This window comes from Nanorana parkeri, unplaced genomic scaffold (genome assembly GCF_000935625.1).
Source record: "Nanorana parkeri isolate BGI_ZX_2015 unplaced genomic scaffold, ASM93562v1 scaffold577, whole genome shotgun sequence".
In the NCBI taxonomy this organism is placed as follows: domain Eukaryota; kingdom Metazoa; phylum Chordata; class Amphibia; order Anura; family Dicroglossidae; genus Nanorana; species Nanorana parkeri.
Window position 1 is genome coordinate 787,621 of NW_017306845.1, and position 25,639 is coordinate 813,259.

Below are 25,639 nucleotides of genomic sequence, written 5' to 3' on the forward strand. Positions count from 1 at the left end.
TGCACAATATCCATCTACACACACACACACACACACACACACACACACACACACACACACCATTGCCAAAAGTATTGGGGCGCCTGCCTTTACACGCACATGAACTTTAAATGGCATCCCAGTCTCAGTCCGTAGGGTTCAATATTGAGTTGGCCCAGCCTTTGCCGCTATAGCAGCTTCAGTTCTTCTGGGAAGGCATCCACAAGGTTTAGGAGTGTATCTATTTGAATGTTTGACCATTCTTCGAGAAGCGCATTTGTGAGGTCAGGTACTGATGTTGGACAAGAAGGCCTGACTCGCAGTCTCCGCTCTAATTCATTCCAAAGGTGTTCCATCGGGTTGAGGTCAGGACTCTGTGCAGGCCAGCCAAGTTTCTCCACCCAAAACTCTCTCATCCATGTCTTTACGGACCTTGCTTTGTGCTCTGGTGCGCAGTCATGTTGGAACAGGAAGGGGCCATCCCCAAACTGCTCCCACAAAGTTGGGAGCATGAAATTGTCCAAAATGTCTTGGTATGCTGATGCCTTGAGTTCCTTTCACTGGAAGTAATTGGCTAAGCCCAACCCCTCAAAAACAACCCCACACCATAATCCCCCCTCCACCAAACTTTACACTTGGCACAATGCAGTCAGGAAAGTTCTCCTGGCAACTGCAAAACCCAGACACATCCATCTGATTTCCAGTCAGAGAAGCGTGATTTGTCACTGCAGAGAACATGTCTACTTCTCTAGAGTCCAGTGGCGGTGTGCTTTACACCACTGCATCCGACGCTTTGCATTGCACTTGGTGATGTAAGGCTTGGATGCAGCTGCTCGGCCATGGAAACCCATTCCATGAAGCTCTCTACGCACTACTGTTGTGCCAATCTGAAGCCCACACAAAGTTTGGAGGTCTGTAGCTATTGACTCTGCAGGCAGTTGGCGCCTTCTACGCACTGTGCGCTTCAGCATGCGCTGACCGTGCTCTGTCATTTTACGTGGCCTACCACTTTGTGGCTGAGTTGTTGTTTTTCCCAGTTGCTTCCACTTTGTTATAATATCACTAACAGTTGACCGTGGAATATTTAGTAGCAAGGACATTTCACAGATGGACTTACTGCACAGGTGGCAACCTAACAGAGTACCACGCTTGGATTCACTGAGCTGCTGAGAGCGACCCATTCTTTCACAAAATGTTTGTAGAAGCAGTCTGCATGCCTAGGTGCCTGTTTTTTTGCACCTGTGGCCATGGAGGTGGTTGGAACACCTGAATCCAATGATTTGGAGGGTGTCCCAATACTTTTGCCAATCTAGTGTATTATATACAAACTACATACATACAAACTACATACAAAATACATACATACAAACTACATACATACTTTAAATAGTAGGTTATAGGGGGTTAAACTTTCATTAAGTGGAGCTTTAAAGAGGCCAATATGTGTGGCAGCCATGGGATTGGACCAGTGATATTTAGAATTTATGGTCCCAAAATAGCCATCTAATGCTAAATGAAAACATTAAGGATTAGGTCTGCTTCAATGGGTGAACAAGTAATATAAAAAGGGCAGATAAAAGGGTAAAGTGGTCTGCTAACTGCCTAGGACCCATGACTGCTTAAATTCATTGCTCTTACCTTATACATTACGAAACATTGTATACACACCAACAGTGTTTTCTTCTAGTTAAAAATGTATATCTGCTAGAGTGTTGATGCTGATACAGGTTTAACCTAAATAAAATATAAACTTCTGCTTGAAAAGCCAAGTGAACAAAAGACAAAGTGGCATGCCAACATAAAATAAACTGTATTCCCTGTCACCCCAGGGGAAAATAAACTAAATGAGACCAATCTGCTAATGCAAATTATTTGTTATTATACAGATTCCTAAAGTTAGCAGAACGCTAAGCACATTTATAAAACACATTTGATGTAAATGGAATATAAATGAGTGTGTTTTTTTTTTTTTTAAAGCAGTGGTATAACTAACATTACGTTCATGCTTTATAAACTGGCCCCTAAGACTCTTTTTTAATGCATTTTAAATATATAAAACATATAACCAACATCCATTGATATATCTCGGCTAAGGTACAGCTCTAACAGATGGAAGCTTAAATTCTTGAATAAAATACACAGATAGACTCTTGCAAAAGCAGTACACCTTTTGACAAGATATTGCTCTTCTGTGTACACGGTACAGTATGATATTACCACATCTAAAAAGCACAGCATTTCTTATTTTAGTGCAGAGGTTTCAAATCATATGCAAGTTTTAGCAAACCCAGAAGACTGTCATTTTATTTGCATATAAGCATTACGTTGGCTACAGAAAAGGCTACTGCAATGTGCAGAGAACATATAATATCCATTATAGAAGACATTACTAAACCTAAATGCAAAATTTAATGTGCGAGTAAAAGAGGGAAAAGTGCAGTTGCTTTTAAGTGATCTATAAAATATATGGTTAGCTACCGTTATATTACACGTTGGGTTGTAATCTTAATTTTGTTAAGTACTTAGGTTAAAATGTCAGAGTTTAACTCTGGGATTCGTTCAAAGACGAAAAACACATTTTTTAGGTAAAAAAATGTTGGAAAAGTAGATCCATATGTAAATGCAGGCTAAGATTAAGTACTACTTTAAAATGAACACCCAACAATATGTATATATTTTTTTCCTCCAGCTTACATATTGACAGCCGTTTAGAAGCAGTTGCCAAGTTATACAGTGTAGGTATACAGTTCAGCTTGGCTAATATGATTCATCACATCAAAGACCCAGAGAACCCAAAGTCACAGTCTTGTAAGCTCTGCGGTGCAAGAGAGCAGGGCTCTTCATGCTCCAGAAATCACCTGTAAGGCACCAGTTTCTTCACACTAAATATAAAGTCTTCCTTCCAAGCCATACAACCTTGCTCCTTCACACATAACGAAGGAGCTACTAAGATTTTAAAATTACAAACTGAAGTATATAAATTTAAAACAATGTCCATGAGCAACATACAATTTTGATATTTGTAGGTAGAATTTTACATAAAGTTTAGTGTACATTGAGTTACAATAAAGTGTATTTTGATAGCTGCCTCTTATACCATTTTCAGCACTTTGTTTTTTATCTGATATACACATGCTTGTTCCAGATTAGTGACTTAGGATATGGAGGTCACCCCTACAATATAATCTTTGAAAAACAAGTCAGCAATGGCAGCTCCCATACATTCTTCATGAAGCATTCCTTTTAACTTTTTCCTGTCGTTTTTTAAAGTGGGCATGGATGCATGCACCACTAACATGGGTTTAAAAACATGTCCTCAATTGAACATGCTAAAACAAATTAACAAATCCTAAAATCCCACAGGAGTTTTAAAACTAATGCAGGATCTCCAACTGTACTAATTAACATATATAACAATATGACCTTTAGCTGAAGTTCTTTTAAAAAAAATAGAATTCCCTATATAAATCTGAGACTCCAGATGGAGTGTGCATACATAAGAAACTCAAAATGCTGTCATAACCCAAACATTATAAATATACATGTGTTTCACAGGATTTAGTTTTACCCATCTAGATCTATTTTTTGTAGCACATAATTAAAAAATACTCTAAATTAAGTGTAATAAGAAATGTGAAAAGCCCAAACCGTGGTAGGTCATGACCTTTGAGTACTTTGTAATAAAATAAACATTTGTTCATTCAGTTTTAGGTTTATAATAGGGGTTTAATAGCTCTCTGTATAAAATGATTAAAAAAATAAAACATTAAAAAATACATAAGATGGTAAGAAAGGCTTACAAAACGAGCAAATAATTACACACATTTAGAAAGATCAACAAAAAAAACAAAAAACTATTTTCTACCATGCCCAACCTAACTCATTTTTCATCACTTCAAACTAATGGAGTGCCCAATAAAACAGACTAGGTGTATATAGGTCTAACTAGTTCCAATGCCTCTTCAACTGTCAGTGAAACAGAAAAAAATGTACTAAAACATGCAGTTCAGGTTCGTAAAGGATTATTTTGAAAGATTTCCCATCTTTCAAGTATCATGGAGGTTTTAAATTCAAGCATATGCTTGCCGTTTAGAAAATCTATGAATTGTAAATCTGCATTGCTCAAGCCACCTCTGCCAGGGTTGTGAAAATAATGTTACGTCTCCATCCTCTACCCAGCGTTTTCCAGGGTAGATCAAACTGTAGGTCAATTTATTCTTTCTCAGCTTGACTATATTTAATGTAACTCTTTGCTTTTAAAATTTGAGAGGATAATCCACATATATATTTTATTCCCATTAAAGTTTAAGTCCTCAGCTTTCTGGGCTTCCTAGCAAGTAACACCACAGTCTTTGTAGGCAATTAGGGTCTAGGAGGTATCCTCGAGAGCAGATACCAGTTTAGAATTCAGTTTGCTTCTTCCACACCAACAAACATTGTGTGTTTTCTTTCCATCGTCCATCAGAGCCCAAATGTCATTCTAAAAAGGTTCAACTTGAAAGATTTCATTGGGATACATTGTTTCCGATCTTTTGCATGATTTATCATTCATCCTGTAAGCAATTGATGTGCATTTTTACTTAAATAGTAAACTCCAATAAACTGTGACTAAGGTTTCATAAGCCGAGCGCATAATTCATTTGTTTCTTCAGTTTGGAGATATTTAAGCATACAAACAACTCTGCTTAGGTCCAACACCTTGTGTTAGTTTTATGGTACCCTGTATTTCTGAATCCTTCAAACCTTTGTCTTTCGCTAACATTCTTTTGGAGCAATCTGAAAATATAATCTTCTTTCCTGCTGTACACATTTGTCTCTGATATAGAGTAGAACTTCAAAAACTATGTGCTGATCTTCCTTTACAGCTTTGACAAAATTGCTGGGTGCTAGGCTCTTATCTCCGCCCCCCTCCATATCCCACTTACCTTTGCACTTTTGCCAGTCAGGGGTGGCACTATCTTTGAACCACCACTTATTTAACTGTACCAGCTTGTCAGCAATATTACTGGAATCAGAGTAACTCTGATTGAAGCAGAGATCATGGCAAAGAATCAGCTCATATTCTGGTCACACCCATCCTAGACAGGGAGGAGGACTGGTTTAAAAGAGGTGTGAAAGAGGCCATTTTTGTAAAAATGGAGAAACCAAGCTTGAATAGAGGAAGGGAGGGATAGAGGGGGGGGGGGGACATCTACTGTCTGCCAAGATGCTGTTTTAACACCTCTCTCAGGTCAGGTTAATAACACCTCCTAGCTCCAATTATGCAAATGCAACCAACACCTGCTTGCGATTAACAGATTGTGGATTGGAGCAACTTTCACCATATATATTTCCAGAGAATGTTTGTACAAGTCATTCTGAATTGAGAAAGCTGCCTGACCAGTGAAACATCTTCAAGAAAAATACAGCAAGTCCAGTTGCTTTAACTTATTTTTTTTGTGCATAGCATTGTTCTATACCAGAACATTCCAGATAACACTCTGGAAAAACACCAAAAATTAATTTTACATATGGACATTGACCAACCAGGTAGTAACAATGTACTTAACCCGAGAAGTTGACTGCTACATGTCCTTGCACTCTTTCATGAGAACTTTAATCATAGCTTTTCTGCTTTCCCCAGTGCTTTTCTACTACTGATTACAGAATGAGGTAAATAATGCATATTTCAAAACCAGATGTTTTAGTTGACATTAGACATGAAGCTTCAAATTAAGAAAACAAAACAAATTCCAGTCTTTTTTATGCTAGGATAACTGGTAGCATGCCCATAATATAACATGAAGCAAATTACTATTTCTTACTGGTTCCTTTGGACAATAAACAAGCATATCAGAGCAATTCAAAACACTTATCTGTCATTAGTTTCAGAACCAAGTCAAGAGACGTTAATTTAAAAAGAAATATAGCAGAAATCCTGAGGAGGGGATTAAATCCAAGAAGTACAATGAGGTCACAACAAATATATGCAAAATAACAAAAAGATAGATATATTACTATATATTCATTTCTAGGAAAAATAACATGCTATGATCTAAACTTGCATAGAAAACTAGGACTGGAATATTGTTATATGCATGTTGAATTGTAATTGTAATAATAGCATTATGCGTAAATAGAACATCTGCAACTAAATTGGCATTGGGTGTTTAATATTTACTATTTAAGGCTGAACTCCATAACAAACAAAAAAAGTTTACTTTGGTCCAGCCATGTTACCTCGAATGCTGCATATAGTACATTCGGAGGGCTGATAGGATGCTAAAATCTTAGTTGTCTTAATGACAGATTTACTGTCAGCTTTGATCTTCTGGGCAAAGGGAGAGAAGGGGTGGATGGATGACAGGACCACCCCATGTCCAATCACAGAATTTATTTTATTCTGTGAATAGAAAACAAAACCTTTTATGACTGGGTGAGGGGGAGGAAGAGGGAGTGTAAACGATGCTATTCCTGCATTGCACCAGACAGGACAGTTAAAGCAGCAGAGATTAAAGCCAACAGTGAATAGGTCATGAAAACAATAATTTTTAGCATCCCTAGCAGTCCTCAGGATGCAGAGCATGCAGCATTGCAGGTAACTTAGCTGGACCAATTTAAAAAAAAACATTTTTTTCCCCCTGGAGTTTAGATTTATGCAAAAACATACATAACTGGGTTACTATAACCACAGTAGAAACCTCAAAGCTATGAACCTTCCTAACAATAATGATGAACACAAAGCTAAACCATGTGCAGGAAAACTGCATAGTGTAGTATTGCCAACAGATTATGCTCAGTTAACCATATGACTGAAAGGCAGTATACATACCACTGTTTGATGGTTGACTTGAATCACTTCATCACCAGCATGGATCTTCTTGCATCTGTCAGCAGGTGACTGATAAGTGAACATAGAAGCTGTTGTGAATCAGAGGTAACATTTCTTACTTAAGCAAACATATTGACATTTTATAGTGATGGCTTTGAAAAATGCTATCCTCCCCTGCTAAACTTCTAAGGAGTACTAGAGGATGTAAATAATGTGCCTGCCTCACACTGTCTATTGAGTTGTGATCAAATGTTCTGCTTTAAACAAGACTGACAGCAGAAAAAGGTCAGGTGGTCAATCAAGGCTGCCTTTTTTTATATAAGAGAACACGTGTATTGTGACAGGGCATATGCTTAGATGGTAATTCTATGGCAGGAATGCACCATACAACAGGTTTTCTGTTGAATTGTTGGTCCCACATTTATCTTTATGTACAAAAATTTACAGAGAAGTGCTATACGTTAGCAATAAAACAAAAAGTATTCCTCAATATAGCAAATACATCAGTCCATATGATAGACTTTTGTTCAGCCTAAACAACTCACAGTCTAATAGGTGAATACTCCAAGAGCTCTTGTACAAAACAATAGGCTGTCAGGTCACCATCCACAAATTTTCAAAAACTATAGCACACCCTCCACCTGTGAGGATTTCCAGCCCTTTCATAATAAGCCAAGTATACTGGCAGGTATTGTGGACTGGGGCGACCGGGCTGCAGATCCACCCAATCTCTTTGGCAGCCTGAACTTCAGGTCCAACAGACCAATTTTCCAATCAGCCTTTTAAAAGGTAGACTGACCCATTTTCCTCAACAGGCTTCCCTGGAGCCAATTGTCACCCCAATTCATATTCTGGGAGAGAAATATCACCCTTTTACCACCTTGCCTGCCATTTTAGCACAGTATCTATACTTTTATAGCAAATTGAATGTCTATTTCTGCCTATATTAAAGTTTAGGTGTTATAAACTGAAATGTAAAGGAGCAAAAACTTGTACACTAAATGAGCAACTGTCACATAATAAAAGTATTTCAGGAAAGCCAATACCACTCAAGACTACTCCTTTGTTTTATGCTGGTCTCCTTGGTTCCATGCAGCTCTCAGGCTCTGTTCACACCTAGGCGTATCGAATATGCACGTTTGTCGCGCGTTTCGTGACGCGCGGTTTTTACCGCGATTCGCTGTAAAAAAAGACACGCGACAAACGCGCGTTTCCGAGGGCTACTTGGCTGTATCCCAATGGAAACGCGCGACAAAAACGCCGCCAAGAAGCTCATGTACCTTTTCAGGCGTAGGCAGTTTTGTAGCGCGTTCAGACGGGCTGAAATACGGCAAGGTATGAACCATACCCATAGAAAACAATGGGATTTTCATGTTTGAGCGTTTTGTAGAGCGTTCGTAGAGCGTTGAACGCGCTACAAAATGTACAGGTGTGAACCAGGCCTCACTGGTTCCTTCCTCTGACCCTACCTCAATGTAGGATACAGTAGTGATGCAAGGTCAGAGGGAGGAACCAGTGAGAGCAAAAAAGAGGTAAATCATATTCTTCTCCAATGGCTTTCCTACATTTGATAATGCTTCACTTGTGTTCAATATGCATGCGCTAAGGGATAACTCATAGCTTAGTAGTAGGAAAATAATCACCCTCAGACAAAAAAAAATAAAAAATCACACCATGGAAACATTTACTTCTACATTAAATTTTACCAACAATTCTATAAAAACAATGGTTTATTAGATGTCATTGCCCTGCTGCTTTCGTTGATTTAATATTCACAAAAAGTAAATGTTGCATTGATAATTTCACACTACTTTAGAGTGGAACTACTGTACGAACTGAGTAAGGTAGCCATTCCCACTAGCCTAGGAACAATTGGGAGGTAAATGGATGGTGTTTTCTTCCATGCCATTTGAATGAAAATTATATATTAAATGTGGGTGGTGAGCAGGAACTATTACAAAAAAAATGAAATAGGTGAATTGTAGGCCATGATTTTCAATTTACAATTTAATATTAAATTTTCTGACTGACCTGGTCCTAAAAGTGAACCTGTGGCCAAGTTATAGACATTCGAGTATTAATTCCCATTTAGTAGGTAGAATGAGCAGGATGAATTGGCTCCACAGTTCTTACAGCTACAAAGGTTAGTGAGAGTTTGTTTTAAAGTTCATTTATGTTTGCTAAGATTATGTAAATACTTGAATGTCCATAGCCTTGCCCTAGGTCCATTAAAACTTGTAAGCTCTCCAAGTGAAAGAAACATACCGACATGTTGAGAAAATCAGTAATTATGAAAACCACAATATGCTTTAAAGTGGAACTTATGTGTTAAATAGGACATTTGCTAGCAGACAGACTTTTATTGAAGAAAATACTATGTTTGTCTCTCCTGTAATAAATACTTATTAGCTGCTTGCTAGCAATGTACACTGAATTTAATATTCACAGCCCAGGGTAAAATCTTGGAATGCCTTGGTGCTGGGATGAATTTACTCTTATGCGCATGCATGGCAGTTACATCCACCCGGGCCAACGAATTAGGTTGGCCGAAGACATCAAGTCCAGGAGAAGATTGGGCAAAGTTGTCAGCACCGATGAGGGAGTCTACTTGCTATATGCTTAATTTACTGGACATTACAGTAAATCGCAGCAAAAACAGTGAGACAACAGTTCAGACTGCAGAGTTGCAAAACTTATCACCACAATTCCTTAGAGCAGGGGTAGGCAAACTCCTGCCCTCCAATTGTGGTCAAACTAAAAAGCTCATCATGCAGCTGCTTCTGAGAGTCATGCCGGTCAGAGTCTTTGAATGCCTAAAGGGATTTGTACTTGCACCACAGCTGGAAGGCCAGAGATTGCAACCCCTGCCCTAGAGTTACAAAAAGCAATTGGAAGTGCCTAAAACCACTGGCGCCCACCTTTAAATAAAATATCAGTTTTCGATGGACTGAGTCTTAATTATGTGATAGAGTGCTAGTCCTTTCGGCCTGTCTCCTCCTCCACTCCAGCGATGGTATGATGTGCTTCACCATCCTCACACAGTGCAAAGAACATGATGACTCACAGGACCTTAGCCAGCTGAAACAGAGGGGGAGCAAGGCAGAATGGTTTGGTGTAACAGCCAGCAGGCATCACGATTCAGTTGAGTATAACTCTTATTGAGCACTAACTATTGCAGTGCAAGTTTTTTTATTAAGCATGCAGACTTAGGCTGGGTTCACACTTGGGTGTTTGTTATATGCGTGTTTTTTGCCCCTGCGTTTGTAGCGTGTTTTTCTGTCCAATGAAACGCACGTTAAACACGCAATTTTTAACCTCCCTGGCGGTATGATTATTTTATTTTTTTTCCCCTTTTTGCTCCGTTTTTCTTTCAACTTTTTTTTAAACTTCCCGATGGTTCCGCCCCCCTGCGACGCGGACGCTCGCAAGGGACGGAGTCCGAAAGATGGATGCCGGCAGCGGCCGGAGGACACAGCGGGGATCGCGGACAAGGTAAGAGACGCTGCGCTGTATTCCTGAGTGTGGCTCGGGGTTACATGGAACAGAAAATTAACCCCGAGCCAAACTCGGGAATACCACCAGGGAGGTAAATCAACGGATACACGCTGAAATCTGCCCCATCGCGTGAAAAAGAAGCTGAAGTACTTTTTTGTGCGTAGGGCGTTTTTCAGCGTTACAAAACGCGCTGAAATATGCCCAAGTGGGAACCATGGCCCATAGAAATTAATAGGATTTCACGTCTTGAGCGTTTTTCAGCGCTTCAAAACGCCCAGGTGTGAACCCAGCCTTAGTCAGTAGTCAATAAGGCATAAAGCAATGTGCAATACTGCATAATAACCAATTATAATGCATTTGTAACTGAACCAGACAGGTCAAATTGGAAAATCCATGACATATGCTTGTTTAAGTAAAACTTTTACCTATGGAAAACACTGATCAAGCTGCAATTGTTGCGAAGTAGTGTCTTACCGGATAAGATCTATAAAAAGCCTTTAGTCTGGGGACTTTGTGTGATGATTATGAGTATTTAGTCACTGCTCTAAAAAAAAGGAGCTTGTAATTGGAGATGTTAAACTTACATTTTCAGTTGTTCCAGTTATCACATGAAGTCCATCATATGTAGATTTAATATACATTCCCTGCAATGAAACAGATATTAGATTATGAAAAAGCAGCAACCATGTAAAGTAGTTTAGGCATGTAATAAACACAGATGCAAGGATTAAGTAGTATAAATGATCGATTGAGAGCTCCCTGAAAACACAACTCTACAAGGCAGCAAAAATAATTCAATCAGATATAAAGGCATGACAGTCTCACATTATAGTGACAAAAAAGCAAACGCATTAAAAAAAAAAAAAAAAACTATGATCAATACACATTTCCTACCAATATTACAATCATCACTTGTCTATGGGATTTAATGCTTCATTATCACTGTCATACTAGAGTGTTGTGCTTTACCATCATTATGATAAATTGTTGGCCTTTATGATATTAGGATTACACCCAGATCTTTCCCCATGGAATTATCACATCTTAATGAGCATAACAGACAGCTGTGCTTGGAACTAGAAATAGACAGGAATTTATGTGGTCTCGTTATGGTATTTTAAAATTGCTCAATCTCCCAACAGCTTAAAGTAGAACTAAAGCCAAACTTTTTTGGGGGATACAGTAAGGGAGGGTTACAACCCCTGCCAGATTTATTTTTGTCATCTGTGTCTAATTGGGGAGAGTGGAATCACTTCACTTCCTGTCTGATAGCCACAGCAGTGAAAGGAAACCCTTCAAAAGAGGGAAATCTGTGGTGGCCAGCAGAATCACAAAATCTAGTGGCCTTAATGAATGAGTTCCCAATTATTCCTGTTCTGATGACAACCCAAGATTTTTAAATTTTCTTTTAATTTTCTTTCACTTTTAGCAATAACAGTCACCAAGTCAAGTAGGGAGGGTGAATCTCTTTAACAGGGACACAGGGAGCAACAAAAACCTGAAAAATAGTCTAATCCCTTTGAACTCTATCCAAAACTAGCAAAAAAAAAAAAAAGGGATTTGGGCTTTAAGCGTGCATCCTTTTTTTCTCCTGCATATATGCAATGGTAACAAAATCTGATATTCTTCTGAACAGCATTTACCTTCTTACGAGACATTTTTAAAAAAGTTTTGACTAGTGATGTTTAGACTAAGTGATCTTGTCAGGTTTTTTTTTTTTTAAATGTTTTTCGTGCTTAACACACAAAAGAAGGACCACTCCTATTAGATATAAGGTAGTAGAACCCAGCATTGCACAACATTGGATAATTAAACATGAACTGAAGTAAAAAAAAAACCAATAGATATGTAGTAAGTATGTTTCATAGACATTGTTCTAACAACCTTCATTTCCATAGTATTTCCCTGTTGTGCAGGATGTCTAAGTAGCACAGTGTAGTCAATAGTCACCAGTGCTTTTAGCAAGCATCTCAGCAACAAAACAAACAAAAAAAAAAAAAGGTATTTTAAAGTGAAAATTTCTTTATTTAAAAAATAATAATTAATACTTACCCCTCTTGTTGTCAGCACCCCTAAACTCTATTGTCTTTAAGAGATAAAAGTGGCAAAAACCTTCTGCATCCCTCACTTCTGAGAGTATTGGATATCCTTTTCCCCTGCTGTAGTTAGTGGTTCCTCCTGCTGGCCACTATGTCACCACAGGACACAGTAGTGATGCAAGGGACTGGTGGAAGATACTACAGAAGGAATCGGGGGGAACCAGGCACCCGATACACTTAGATGCTGAAGATTATTCAGCACACTTCACTTTTCAAGATAGTGGAGTTTGGAGAGACGGGTGCGTAGTCATAATTTTTTTTTGAGGGGAGGATTTTTTACTTTTTCTTTTTTTAAAAAGCAACTAAGTTGCTTTAGGGAATTCCAAGGAAAAAGGAGTCACACAATTATAACATGTAAGAGAATAAAATTATGAAGCGATCAACCAGTGTGATACTTCAATTGGGCTTTAATGTAATTAACAAATGTATCTACAGTAAGTGTAGCAAGAGTGAAACTACCATCATAGCATCTAATGAGTTGTCTGAAAGACCTATATATAAAACTAAGTATGCCTAAAGTGTCTGCATTGTACTTGAAGCTGAAATAACATTTCACCAGTAATATGAGAGGGATTACACATCTAAGTTCCTTCCTGTGTTTACTATGCAGCAATTTACAGCAGTTTTTAAGAAACAGGATATTGGAGGACTATTATATATAAGACACATTTGCAAACCACTAAAAATGAACAGTCTAAACGGTGTAGCTAAAACATTTATACCATGTCTACCATCCACCTCTGAATAGTTCTCCTTTTTCCTTTATAAGCCATGTAACATTCACCTTAATGCATTTGTGTTATTGTGTGCTCTATTCTGAGTCAGATGAGTAATGACTTATCAGTCAATTAGACTCTAAGCATTAGAAACACAGCACATCAGGATTGCATTCACATTGGGATTTTGTCATACAGAATAAAATGAAATGGCGCAGAACATAATAACATAAGGATACTGCTGGCTGTTCAAAGGGGAATTATTATCATGCTCTAAGTAATCTTGGTATACTGAAGACACAGCTTATCCCTATGCCACTAATGTACTGCATCTGTGAAAGAGATACCACATTAAGAGGGGTCAAAATGGCACCTCATACTGCTATCACTGCTTTCATGCTTTTATATTACACCGCAGGTAAAATAGGTTATATCAGCTCATAAATGATAATTCCCAGGCAGTTATCAAAAGGTTGCTGAGAACCTTCTAGAGGATTTTATACCAAATCAAAGTGGCAAATCCCTTTATTATGCATGAAATAATACTCCAAGCTCTCAAACCACATGCCTCAAACATTACAGCAGAATTAGTTCCAGTTTTCAACCAGTTCAACTGGTTGAAAATATTTCCAAAAAAGCACCAGTAATACATGCAATTATGACAATTATGGCTCTGTCTACTAAGCCGCTCCTTGTTCCCCTATACTTGGAATATAGTACAGTCACTGGGATACAGAGATGGTTACTAAAATGTTGATCACAGAAAATTACAGAATTCATCATATCCATTGGACAAAAGAAGAATGTAGAAAACAAAAGGGAACAGAGCACCACCTCCGTGTGTAAAATTGTTTATTACAATAAAACAAGGGATAAAAGTACTCACAAAAGATGATTGAGGAAGGGCGCTTGCCCCTGAAATGCGTCAATCTTGGCTGACTGCGGTCGGTGGACGGTGATGTGACCGGAGACTACCGTGTTACATAGTCGGGCGGATACCATGTTGGGTTGACAGTGTGGCCTCTCGTTTGTTGTTAAAGTCTGATGAAAACGTTTGTTTGGGAGTACTTTTATCCCTTGTTTTATTTATTGTAATAAACGATTTTACACATGGTGGCACTCTGTTCCCTTTTGTTTTCTATGTTCGTGGTGAAAGCCCCAGAGCCTTTGATGAGCAGCCCCTCAAGTCTGTGTAAAAAAACTGATAAACTGTTGAAAACTTTGAGTGTGCAACAGCAAGTGGATTGTTCAGCTGGCAGCCATTAGCGCCAAGAGCTAAAGAAAACTTTTTGCCAAAAGAAAAATGTGTGCATAGCAGAGCTGAACAAAAACCTCAGATTTGTTTTGGCTTTTATGAAGACTTCATGTAGACTTTTCTTCCTGTGGATTGGCCCAGTTCTTATGATAGCAATCCTTGCTGGTCAGGAAGTGAAGCAGTGCCTTAGTGAATGGTGAAGACTAAGTCCCATTTATCGAATGCCCCAATTAGTCATATTAAACCAGGACTATATGTCTCTCAGGACATCAACAGTGTGATCTCTGCAGAGGGATTTTAAAGTTGCTATCTACCACAGGGTGCCATGACCATTAGGAGGCATTTTCATTATTGCAGAACTCCCACATTTTAATTTACATTACAGAGTGTGTGGAATGAGAAAAAAGTATTGTATATAGTGGTAGACACATTGATTTATTATCAAAAATTAACAGAACAGGCTCGAGCAACACTAATAACTTGAGCTTTAACTCAACTAGAATGCCCCTCAAAAATACTGAACTAGACCCTGGAGGTTACCTACCTCACATGAATATGGTATTCTATATTTCAGTTTAACTATTTATAGAAGAAAAACATTAATATACAAAACCTATTTTGGAACAAGGTTCAAGGGTAGATTGGTCTTTGACGCCATGCCAACCCCATAAGAAGTTTTAATTCGCTTTTAAATTATCGCAGCTCAAACATCTGCAGCAAAGCTTTCGGAGGTCTGCTTAAGGTTCTCTGCACTGGGCTTAAAATGGCTGGTATATTAGCCTTCGCCAACGTGCCTTCATCTTCCCACCATTAATTTATGTGTCAATTTAATGTTCAGTTTTGCTTACAAATAGATGCTGTTCATGGTCATTTTCAGGGGGAAGTTAAACCTTTATGCAGAATGTTTCTGCTCAACTACCTAGGGAGACCAGTTCCATCCTTCCACAGCTTGTGTAAGTTAGCAATGCAATGGGTTGGCACCTTCTCAGAACAAAGCCTGATCAATAGGTAGGAGGTTTAGGGTTTAGTTTCAATATGATCTTTTGCTATCTCTTTCAGATCATTCATGTATCGGAGATGGGAAAATATATGTGTCCAGGGGATCAATCCAATGCCCAGGAAGTACCCTAAAGTTATACTGCCTGGCATTCCTCATATTCATATACATATCCAGTAGCAGAATGGAAAATCTGGTTACACATTAGGGAGTTCATTGTCCCATTAGATCATATAGCTGGTTCGGAGAGCACCCATGCACTGAGGTTTTAAAGGTATTTTTATTCCTTTATACGTGCTGTGCACTAATGACAACCCTGCTCCACAACAGTAGTTGGTCTGGCACAAAAGAAATATCTTTATACCTTACCTTGGTTTGCTCTGTTCTGCCAATGCCTGGACAGAAATTGTATAGCTTTGATTAGTGGCTTGGTTGTTTAAAAGGACAATTCAGTTTGGCAAGTTGATTCAATGTTGTGATACATATATACTTTTTAATACAAGAACTATTCAACATCTCTAGATTACCCTACTTTTTTCATCAGAAAAAACCCTGACCCAGCAACCCTTGTTCCTTTAGTTTCGACTGCTGCCTGGATTGCACGCATGTTTTTGGCTCTGGATATCCTAGGAGTTAGTTTCTCTACATCTCATGTCTAGCTTTCCCAACTGGGACATTTCCGTTTCCTACAGTCTTCTTTATCATCTCCAGGTTCACTTTGTCGATGCAAGGATGGAATGCCAAAAGTTGCAATTAGTGCTTACCCAGAAGCAGAAAGAAAACAAAAAATTTGGCAAGCACCATCAGCTTAGCTATTAATGAGTCATGCAATCTGACTGTAGTCACTAATGACCATATATGGGGCTCACAGGTATTCATCAAATTGGTCTGTAATAATTCAAATTAGTGCCAGCAATTATCAGGAAAAACAATAGTTTGTAGGACGTCATTCAATATCAAGCTATAACTGGCATAAGCCGTGATCTTTTCTTTAATTCTGAAAACTTCAAAATGGCTCAAAGTCCCTTGTTGCTACTGCTCGCATTCAGCTGCGATGGGAAGAAAAAACACTGCACAGGCAAGTGCTTATCTCTGCTCATCTGTAAGTTACACTTACAAGCTTATTATCAGCTATAGAATACTACATCATTTCATGGCTGATTATTTCGCTCTCAGTAACTGCCTTACTTACCAGTCCTTCGCTTGGCTTTATGTTGGATAGCTGTACAACTTCCAGATGGGCAGACTGAGAAACCAGGGGATCAGAAGACAGAGAGATGATGTGGTCACAAACACCAGACAAGGTTTTGCACTAAGGGGGAGGAGAATAATTAAATCAGCATAAAGAGTTAAATACAAAATACTTTCTTCTTTCTAGTAGGAAGGACAGAATTCCTATTGTAGATGAAGTATAATGAGGCGGGATAGAAAAATGTTCAGTGTAATCAAGATAAAAAGCTGATTAAAGCCTTAGCTAGTGGATGTTACCTATCATGCTCTGAGATAATTGGATATAATGAACTATTAATAAGGATCCATTTTATCTCTAGCTCGCTGTAATCCTGAAATCTACTTAAATGAAAGTTCCTGGAGCTTAATCAGGAAGCAATTTAAACCTAAAATTGATATTTAGCACTAGCTGAATCATTATTATTACAGTAACATTAGGGGAAAAAAGGGCAAAGAAAGTGCAGCAGTAAGAACTAATACAAAATACAGAAGAAAAAAACAGGGAAAATCTCTGAAACGTCTCATTAAGGGCCTGTGTTAAAAGCCTTTGGGCTTGTGTCGATGGCATCAGTTTAAGACACTTCTGAGATCATTCAGAATTTATTGACAGGTGGATTTGACCAGCAGCTAACCTTCTTCTGACTTGCATTTGACCTTTTTTAAGCAGGTTTTGCATTTCATGGACTTGTTAGGGTATGCAAAACTCACTGGAAGCAATAAAAACGCCTTTAACACATTCCATATAGCAGGGCTAAAAATTTCAAGTCCTGAGCTACTAGCCAGGCCTTAAAAGTTACTCGCCACCAGTTGCCCCACCTAAACCCTACCCTGTCCTGGACTTAACTCTGCCAGGTCAGTAGTGTGACGCAGAGTACAGAGATCAGTGGTGTAATGCCGAATACAGAGGCCAGCAGTGTGACGCAGAGTACAGAGATCAGTGCAGAGAGTCAGCGGTTTAAGGCAGAAATAACAGGGACTTACAGTGCACATGGCTGACCTAATTCAGGTGTCCTCTTCTTCTCCTGGTGGGGGGGGGGGGACAGGGATGTGTCCTCAATTGTACCTCTGCAGTCCTCCTCCCAGCCTATGGCAGCTAACTTGCGCGGAGGAAGACTGCAGGTGACGGACCGACAGCTGAACTGATTCTCCCTACTCTTCTCCTGGCAGGGGTGTGGAAATGTGCGGGGGCACAATCTACTTGTCCCCCATGACAATCTACTTGTACCGATACAGAAAAAAGAATTTGAAGCCAAACCGTATTTCAAACAGTGCTAAGAAGCGCTTCTCATTGGTCAGCACAGTTAGGTCAATTAAATGACAGTTCTATAGTGGATTTTCAGGATCCGTCACGGCTGCGGCACTCAGTATATAGCAAGCAATAGCAAGCTATATATGGAGCTTTGGGTCATGGGAGGACGATAGTATTTAAAGAGAATTATGGGATAAAAAGGAGACTCCATAGTTCTCTTTAAATACTTTCTCTGACCTTAGATTAGTAGAAACAAATGGGTGTGTATATATACAAAAGGATTTCCCCCTTCCCACACAATAAGGCCTCGTTCACACAGCGTTAAGTCAGGCCGTACACATCCGTGTGGCGTGCATAGCCATATCGGGCCGTTCCTGGGAGGGACAGGTGCCGTGTTTGATTTTACGCAGCAGCCTGTTCTTCCCTATGGGAGGATGTGGCCGTACACACACCCGAGCTGCGGGTCCGGGTGTTTTTACTCGGGACGCAGACAGGATGGATCCTGGCTGCGTCCGAGCAGAGACAACCGCACCCGGGCGGATATGCGGTTTGGGCGAGAGTATGACAGCGTACAGCCGCATCCTCCCATAGGGAAGAACAGGCTGCTGTGTGCAATCACATGCAGCACCTGTCCCTCCAGGGGACGACCCTATACGGCCTTGCATGCCACATGGATGTGTATGGCCCGAATTAACACTGCGTGAATGAGGCCTAAAGCACACATGTATGTGACACATGTATGTGAGCCAGGAATGACTGATACAAAACGAGCGGTGGCTCCCCACTCTACATTTAGCCCTGCTACGCGTAGCAGGGCTAAATGTAGAAAAAACTACCTGCCCGGCGCCCGGAACTGCATGTACCGGGTGTCGGGGGATACGAATTCCACACCCCTGAACTAGAGAAGAGAAGGGGGGGGGGGGGAGAACTGAAGAGGTGATCACCGCTGCTGAAGCTGTGGCAGTTTCCCCCCTCGTCCTGCCAGTGGCGCCCCCACCCCCGATAAATTTCCACTCGCCCCCATGCAATTTTCACTCGCCAATTGCGAGGGGGCGAGTGGAAATTTTGAGCCCTGCCCTATAGAAACATGGATGCTGCCATTGTTGTGTTTTTGTATCAAAATTGCTGGTTGCCTGGTTGTCATGCTGATTCTCTTGCATGGGATGTACCAAAATCAGTGCCTCAGAATGTAGGGAAGCCAGAGGATTGGCGTAACAGCTGGGCAAGTAGCATTTGTTGAGGGGTCTCAGCAATGAAAGCCATACTATTTCTCTCATGACAGGGTTGTTTTAAATATGACTAAAGGGAATTTCTTGTTTAAGTCATCGCAAGGGAATATCATATTTTAAAATGTTAATGCTTTGTACTCTCCCAATTATTATTTAATTTTTACAATTGCACCCTTTTCAAGTATTTGTGCAGCTGGTGAATGTCAGAATGTTGCCTATTCCCCCAATGTGCAATTGTATGTGTCCAATTTCTCTGATGGCTGGGGTGTAGACTGTGTAGCCAACCCAGCATCAGAATGTCAACTGCAAACAGCATTGTTTCTAAGGGCAGGATAAACTAAAAGCAAGGGTTCTTTATAGATTTACAAATTTGCTGTGGAACTACTGAATTCTGAATCATGATGCCCCTCAGCTCAGAACAGACACAATTTTGCAAGTAGGGATTAAAGACTGAATGAAGAACATACACTATTAGGCAGACTCACCACATGTAGAATGTTGTTTTCGGTTTCATATACAGTACATTCCTGAAAGCACAAAAGCACATAAATTACTAATAAACATTTCCATCTTCTATAGCAATATTCACCCTGAGCAAAGTGCATTCACATAGATACACAAATACACACACTGTACACACAAATAACATTGCAAACATTGTCTAAACTAGACTCAGTATCTACCAGTGACCATTGATTCTAAGGCTTGTGTTTAAGTATGGCAAACATAAGGCTTGCCTAAGTGACATTGTTACATAGTTACATAGTATTTGAGGTTGAATAAAGACATATGTCCATCAAGTCCAACCTATTTTGTTTATGTGTATGGTCCTATTGATGTGTAGTATGTATAGGTCTCTGTGTGTTCTCAATCTTAAGAGTACTTGTACCCCTGTATATTAAGGTCCCTGAGGAAATCATCCAATCACCTCCTGAATGATTACACACTCTCAGCTGAAATCACAGCATGTGGCAGCGATTTCCAGACCCTGACTGATCTAACTGAAAAGAAACCCCTTCGCCCCTTGTGCTGAAATTTTTTCTCCACCAATTTTAAGTGGTGGCCTCTCATGCTTGTCATGGAGTTAATTGTAAAAAGTTTGCCGCTAATGTTGCTATCCCCGGTAAACATTTTATACGTGAAAATCATGTCCCCCCTTAATCTCCTTACTTCCAATGAGAACATGTTTAAATTTAGTAGCCTGTTCTCATAGCTCAGGTCCTCCATCCCCTTTATGAGTTTGGTTGCCCTTCTCTGGACTCTTTCCAGTTCCAGGACATCCTTTCTGTTCGCTGGTGCCCAAAACTGGACCTCGTTCTCTAGATGAGGCCGAACCAGTGATGTATAAAGTGGCACAATTATGGACTTGTCTCTGCAAAACATTCCCCTCTTAATACAGGTAAGGACTCTACTTGCTTTGTTACCGCAGCCTGACTGCGTGTTGTTATTCAGCCCGTGGTCTACAATGACCCCCAAATCCGTTTCCCTTTTCGGACTTACCCCAGCGGATCTCCCATTAGTGTATAATCCGCTTTCTTATTTTTAACCCCAAAGTGCACAACTCTACATTTATCTACATTCAACCTCATCTGCCATGTAGTTGCCCACACCCCTATTTTATCCAGATCCTCCTGAAGTCTTGTAGTGTCTGATTGTGTCTATTCCCCTCCCGATTTTGGTATCATCAGCAAACACTGAAACATGGCTGTTAACCCCCTCCCCAATATCGTTAATGAATAGGTTAAACAGCATGGGGCCCAGCACAGACCCATGAGACACTCCGCTCATGACCCTAGCCCAATCCAAGAAGGTGCCATTTATTGATACTCTTTGCACCCGTTCCTGTAGCCAGTTTTCTATCCATGTACACATTAATTCGTCTATGCCCATAGACCTCAGCTTGTGTTGTAAACCTTTATGTGGCACCGTGTCAAATGCTTTAGCAAAGTCCAAGTATACCACATCCACCGGCCTCCCTCCATCCAGATCTCTACTTCCTCCTTCGTAAAAAGTTAGCAGGTGACACTTAGTAAATTCACTACTTTTTTTCCATTGTGCATGATTTTTTTAATAAGACAATCACATTTCATAATGCAAAAAAAGTAAAACAGAGTTTACAAGTGAACTCTATTAGCCCTACACTGCCTCTGGGGACTGCAAGTCTTTGAAAAGCAGATTCAATTTATATGCTGGCTTAAAAATCATAGCCCCAATTTAAATCTTTTTTTTATGCTTTCCTTTATGTATAAACTTGCTGATGTGTTTTAGAGTTTCATATCAGTCTCTGGCACTTCTGCTAATGCAACTACAAAATGTTATACAGTAAAGCTTTACAACATGAAACATATTGGCTAAAAGTATCCCAAAAGCTTGCACTTTGATTTCTTATGCTTTGTATATTATAAAGAGATGAATGTCTTTAATTTGTTTATGAGCATGAACTCCTTCCAAAGACCAGAGAACACCAAGTTTTAACTAGACCCCTCTGAATTTCAAAGTTATTAAAAGGTTATGTTTTTTAATGACCATCTTTATAGAATAAAATATTGTTCAGTGGTATAAAAATAAATCCGACTTATATTTCAGTCTCCAAATCTTAAGATGACAAATATCTGTGCCAAATCTTACATTTAAACAGCTTGTGGTTATTTTTCGAAAAAGCCATGCTGATAATAATCAATACTGGTTATGTGGTGTTCAAGGCAAAAAAAACATTAAAATGAAGGAAATAAATTCAACTTTTTTTTTTTTTAAACAATAATAGTGTTTCAATTTAACAGTATTATATATAGGGAAAAAATGATATTGAAAATATTGCATGTAAAAATATTGCATAGAGCTTGGTTATATGAAGTGATGATAGATCGATCAGGACATGTTTAAGCTATCCTAATTATTGGCAAATACACTCCATATTTAAATTTAAATTCTCTTTGATTAATTAAGTTGTAACTGATGCATTATGTGGTCAAATATAGCACAATATCATATCTCACTAATCTAGGTAATAAAAACAGTTAATTTAAGAGTTTTGGCAAACCACAAAGAGGACAATTTAACACTTAGGACACCTTGGTGTATATTAATGACACTACTCATTTGTATAGGCTTTTGTCCACAGATGCCAGGCATTTAATAAGGTGTAAATTAAAAGCATGATGAACTTTTGGAAGCACCCTTTAAAAGCAAATTGAGGGGCGTGGCCAAGACATGGAACTGTGAGGACGTGCAGCGTGTGAGCTCCGTGCCTCGGCGGCCGATTTTGCAGTCTAGCGGGCACGAACAGTGCCCTTTTCAGGACAATGTCATCAAAGAAGGAGAGGGAAGGGGACCCCGAAACCTGGGTCACAGCAAGACTTTCGCCGTTTTTTTACCCAGCCGGATTCGAGACCGAGAGCCGGCGGATCCAAGATGGCGCCCGCGTGTGTCTCTCCGGCCCGCAGCAAGTTGTGTGTACCCCACCCCCCCTAACCCTGTTCCCACAAGATGGCTAAGACTCTGGCCTTCCGCCTCTACCTTGGCTGGGGGGGTGACTGCAGTTTCGGCTGGAAAGTCGCAGTGGACTGAATGGAACATTGAGGAGTGCGGAGACCCGCAGAGGGTGCGGGGTCCCGAGGAGATCATAGACGACATGGGGGGTTCGCTGGTTACGGGATGCTAAGCTAGGTGTTCTGTGGGTTGCAGGGGACTGCGGACTTGCTGATACTGCTCTGTTTCTCCCCTTTTTTGTTTTTTGGGTGATTTTCACGAGTGCCTTGGGTGGGGGGCTGGGGGGGGAATGACAGATGAGTAAGGTGGGAGGCTCTCCAGCAAAAGCTAAGGAAAACACGACACGGGCCCTCAACGCCATCCACCTGGCTAGATCAATTGACGTCTCTACCATCCTCCTATCGACGGACGCCGAGAAGGCTTTCGATAGGGTGGATTGGGTTTTTCTACAGACGACACTGACCTACCTGGGGGTGGGGACTGAGTTCTCCACATGGATAGCAGGCTTGTATTCCCATCCAACGGCATTTGTATGACTCAATGGGGTGACCTCGGGGGATTTTACCCTCTTAAATGGCACTCGTCAAGGATGCCCTCTATCTCCCCTCCTATTCGTACTGACCCTGGAGCCCTTTTTGTGCTACATCCGTAACGACCCTAACTTCCCCGGCCTGACGGTGGGGGGATCCAACCACAAAGTGGCAGGTTATGCAGATGATCTGCTCTTTTTCGTGACGAGTCCAGCTACCGCCTTACCGAACCTTTTAGCAGAACTGGCCCATTACAAATCCCTATCGAACTTTGCGATTAACCTGCAGAAGTCGGAAGCCTTGAACCTTAACGTCCCCAAGGCCATCATATACTCGTTATCTCCCTACTTCCCCTTCACATGGGCAGCCAATAGTATTAAATACCTGGGCATATACCTGAAACCCTCCCTGGGGGGGATTTTCTCTGCCAACTTCCCACCATTCCTTACTAAAATGAAGCTGGACTTACAGCTTTGGACGAAGAACACATTTACGTGGTTTGGGCGGACAGTGTCCTCAAAATGAACGTCCTACCCAGATTGCTCTACCTCCTCCAAACCTTACCGGTGCGGATTCCAACCTGTTTTCTGAGGAAGGTAAAAGGGGAGTTCGGCAAATTCCTATGGGCACATAAGGGCCATCGTCTGAGCCAACTACTGATGTAATCTCATTCTTTCATGCTTAACCTCATATAGGGAAGTACTAAGGGCCTAGTGCTCACAGAGCTGCATGTGGTGTGCAGGGACAGACCCTGCTAGTTAACGATGTCAGATCGTGGGATTATCACAGCTAAATATGGACTCTCATGCTAGCCGTCTACCTCTTGCAGATGCTGCCGAAATGCCCTATGTATGTGTTTTGTACGATTCCTATCTGTATTGTTTATACGCATTGTCTTTATTCAACTTGAAAAATTATAAATAAAGAATTTTATAAAAGCAAATTGAAAGAAATGACACCTAAAAAAAACTGTTCACCCAAAATCATCATATTAGCGATAGATGGAGCATTGCAGGTTGATCTCTTGGATGTTCCTACAGCGCAATGTCCATACTGTTTTCCTAACTCTGCTACTGTTCACCTAGAAGCTGTGGATGTTTCCACTTTACGCTATATGTTTCAGCACCTCCTGTTGCATCCTTCCTAACATTAACTTAATAAAAAGTCCAACAGGGAGAATGGGACCCCAGGAGGTGCAAAGCAAGAACTTGAGTGCAGATTTGTCAATATGAGAATTCCAAAAGAGAAATTGGCAAATGGGTTAACTTTCCAGCACTAACCAAAAACAAATCTGTTTTGTGTGGACTGATCCTTTAAACCATATACTATAGTAAGTAAACCTAAAGAATGTTCTTACTTAAGATCACAGGTTATGATAAATTAACCTGGGCACAATTGCACATGCACATAGTGACCCCATATAAGATATGACCCATATTAGATTTTAGTTTGTTTCAACACTGTTCACAAATGACACAAGGGTAAAGAAAAAAAAAAACACACTGATTTCCAAAATTATTATCAAAGCTATTAGCTACATTCTGCCTGTGTCTGCCAAATGATCAAGGACCCATGATGAATTATAGGTCTCATTTATAAAATATCTATTTTCCCCTACATACCCTCCTCTGCCTTACATAGTTTATTATTAAGAGTAACATAGCTATGTACGTCATCCACAGCTGTGCCCTGTATTGTTCATCCTTGTAATACATAAAGAGGTTTTTAACCCAGAGACAAAATTTAAACAAAATATTTTGTACACTTTGGCCACATGTAATTTTTTTTGTACAACACATTCATACAAGAAAAAAATATCACTAGCAATCATTACATTAGCAGTAATAATTATATGAAAAGAACCACAGATTCATCATTTTTTTACTTTAATATTTTTATACAAGATACGTTGCTAAGTATTCAACGTCTTTGGGCTTTTCTACATTTCATAGTGTTTAAACTTAGGCTTAAAAGTTGTTTCAATACGAACTTTTACCATTTGATTAAATCAACAATTACAAAAGGGCAAATATTATATTGATTTTTACTATGACTACAAATATAGCCATGTGAACTATAGCTATGCACATCCGTACTCTGCCATTTTGCCCATTATTTCTAGGCAGATTGTTAAAGTTCCATCAGGTTGTATAGTGACCATTGGTGAACCACAATCTTCAAATTCTCAATTGGATTTTAAGTCTGGATTTTGACCTGGCCACTCTAAGACATTCAGGTTCTTGGTTTTAAATAGTCTAACTTTGAAAGCATGTTTGAAATCTCATGAAATGTGAACTTCTGCCTCACTCGGAGGTCGCTCGCAGCTTTAAACAGGTTTTGCATTAGGACTGATCTGTTTTTTCACCCGAATAATTTTGCACACAATCCTGACTATTTTTCAAGTTCCTGCTAATAAAAAAATGTCTTCCAACTTAAAGAAAGCATCATTTCCCATGGAAATGGTGTTCTCAGGGTGATAGGCACTGTTGATAAACACTGTTTTACACCGAGATTTAAAGGTTTACCTTTGTTCTATATATCTATATATATATATATATAT

At 39.8% G+C, this 25,639-nt stretch overlaps 1 protein-coding gene across 9 annotated transcripts in view; it reads right to left on the reverse strand.

Moving 5' to 3' along the window:
- The window catches only part of CNKSR2 (connector enhancer of kinase suppressor of Ras 2), a 284,331-nt gene that overhangs the window by 176,853 nt on the left and 81,839 nt on the right, over nt 1-25,639 (reverse strand). For all 9 annotated transcript variants that reach the window (XM_018562440.1, XM_018562438.1, XM_018562437.1 and 6 more), the window contains 4 exons: nt 19,546-19,587; nt 16,545-16,664; nt 10,870-10,929; nt 6,791-6,859 (listed from right to left, as the gene is read on the reverse strand). In XM_018562440.1, the coding sequence (XP_018417942.1) occupies nt 6,791-6,859; nt 10,870-10,929; nt 16,545-16,664; nt 19,546-19,587 (291 nt within the window). The remainder of the gene's footprint in view (nt 1-6,790; nt 6,860-10,869; nt 10,930-16,544; nt 16,665-19,545; nt 19,588-25,639) is intronic.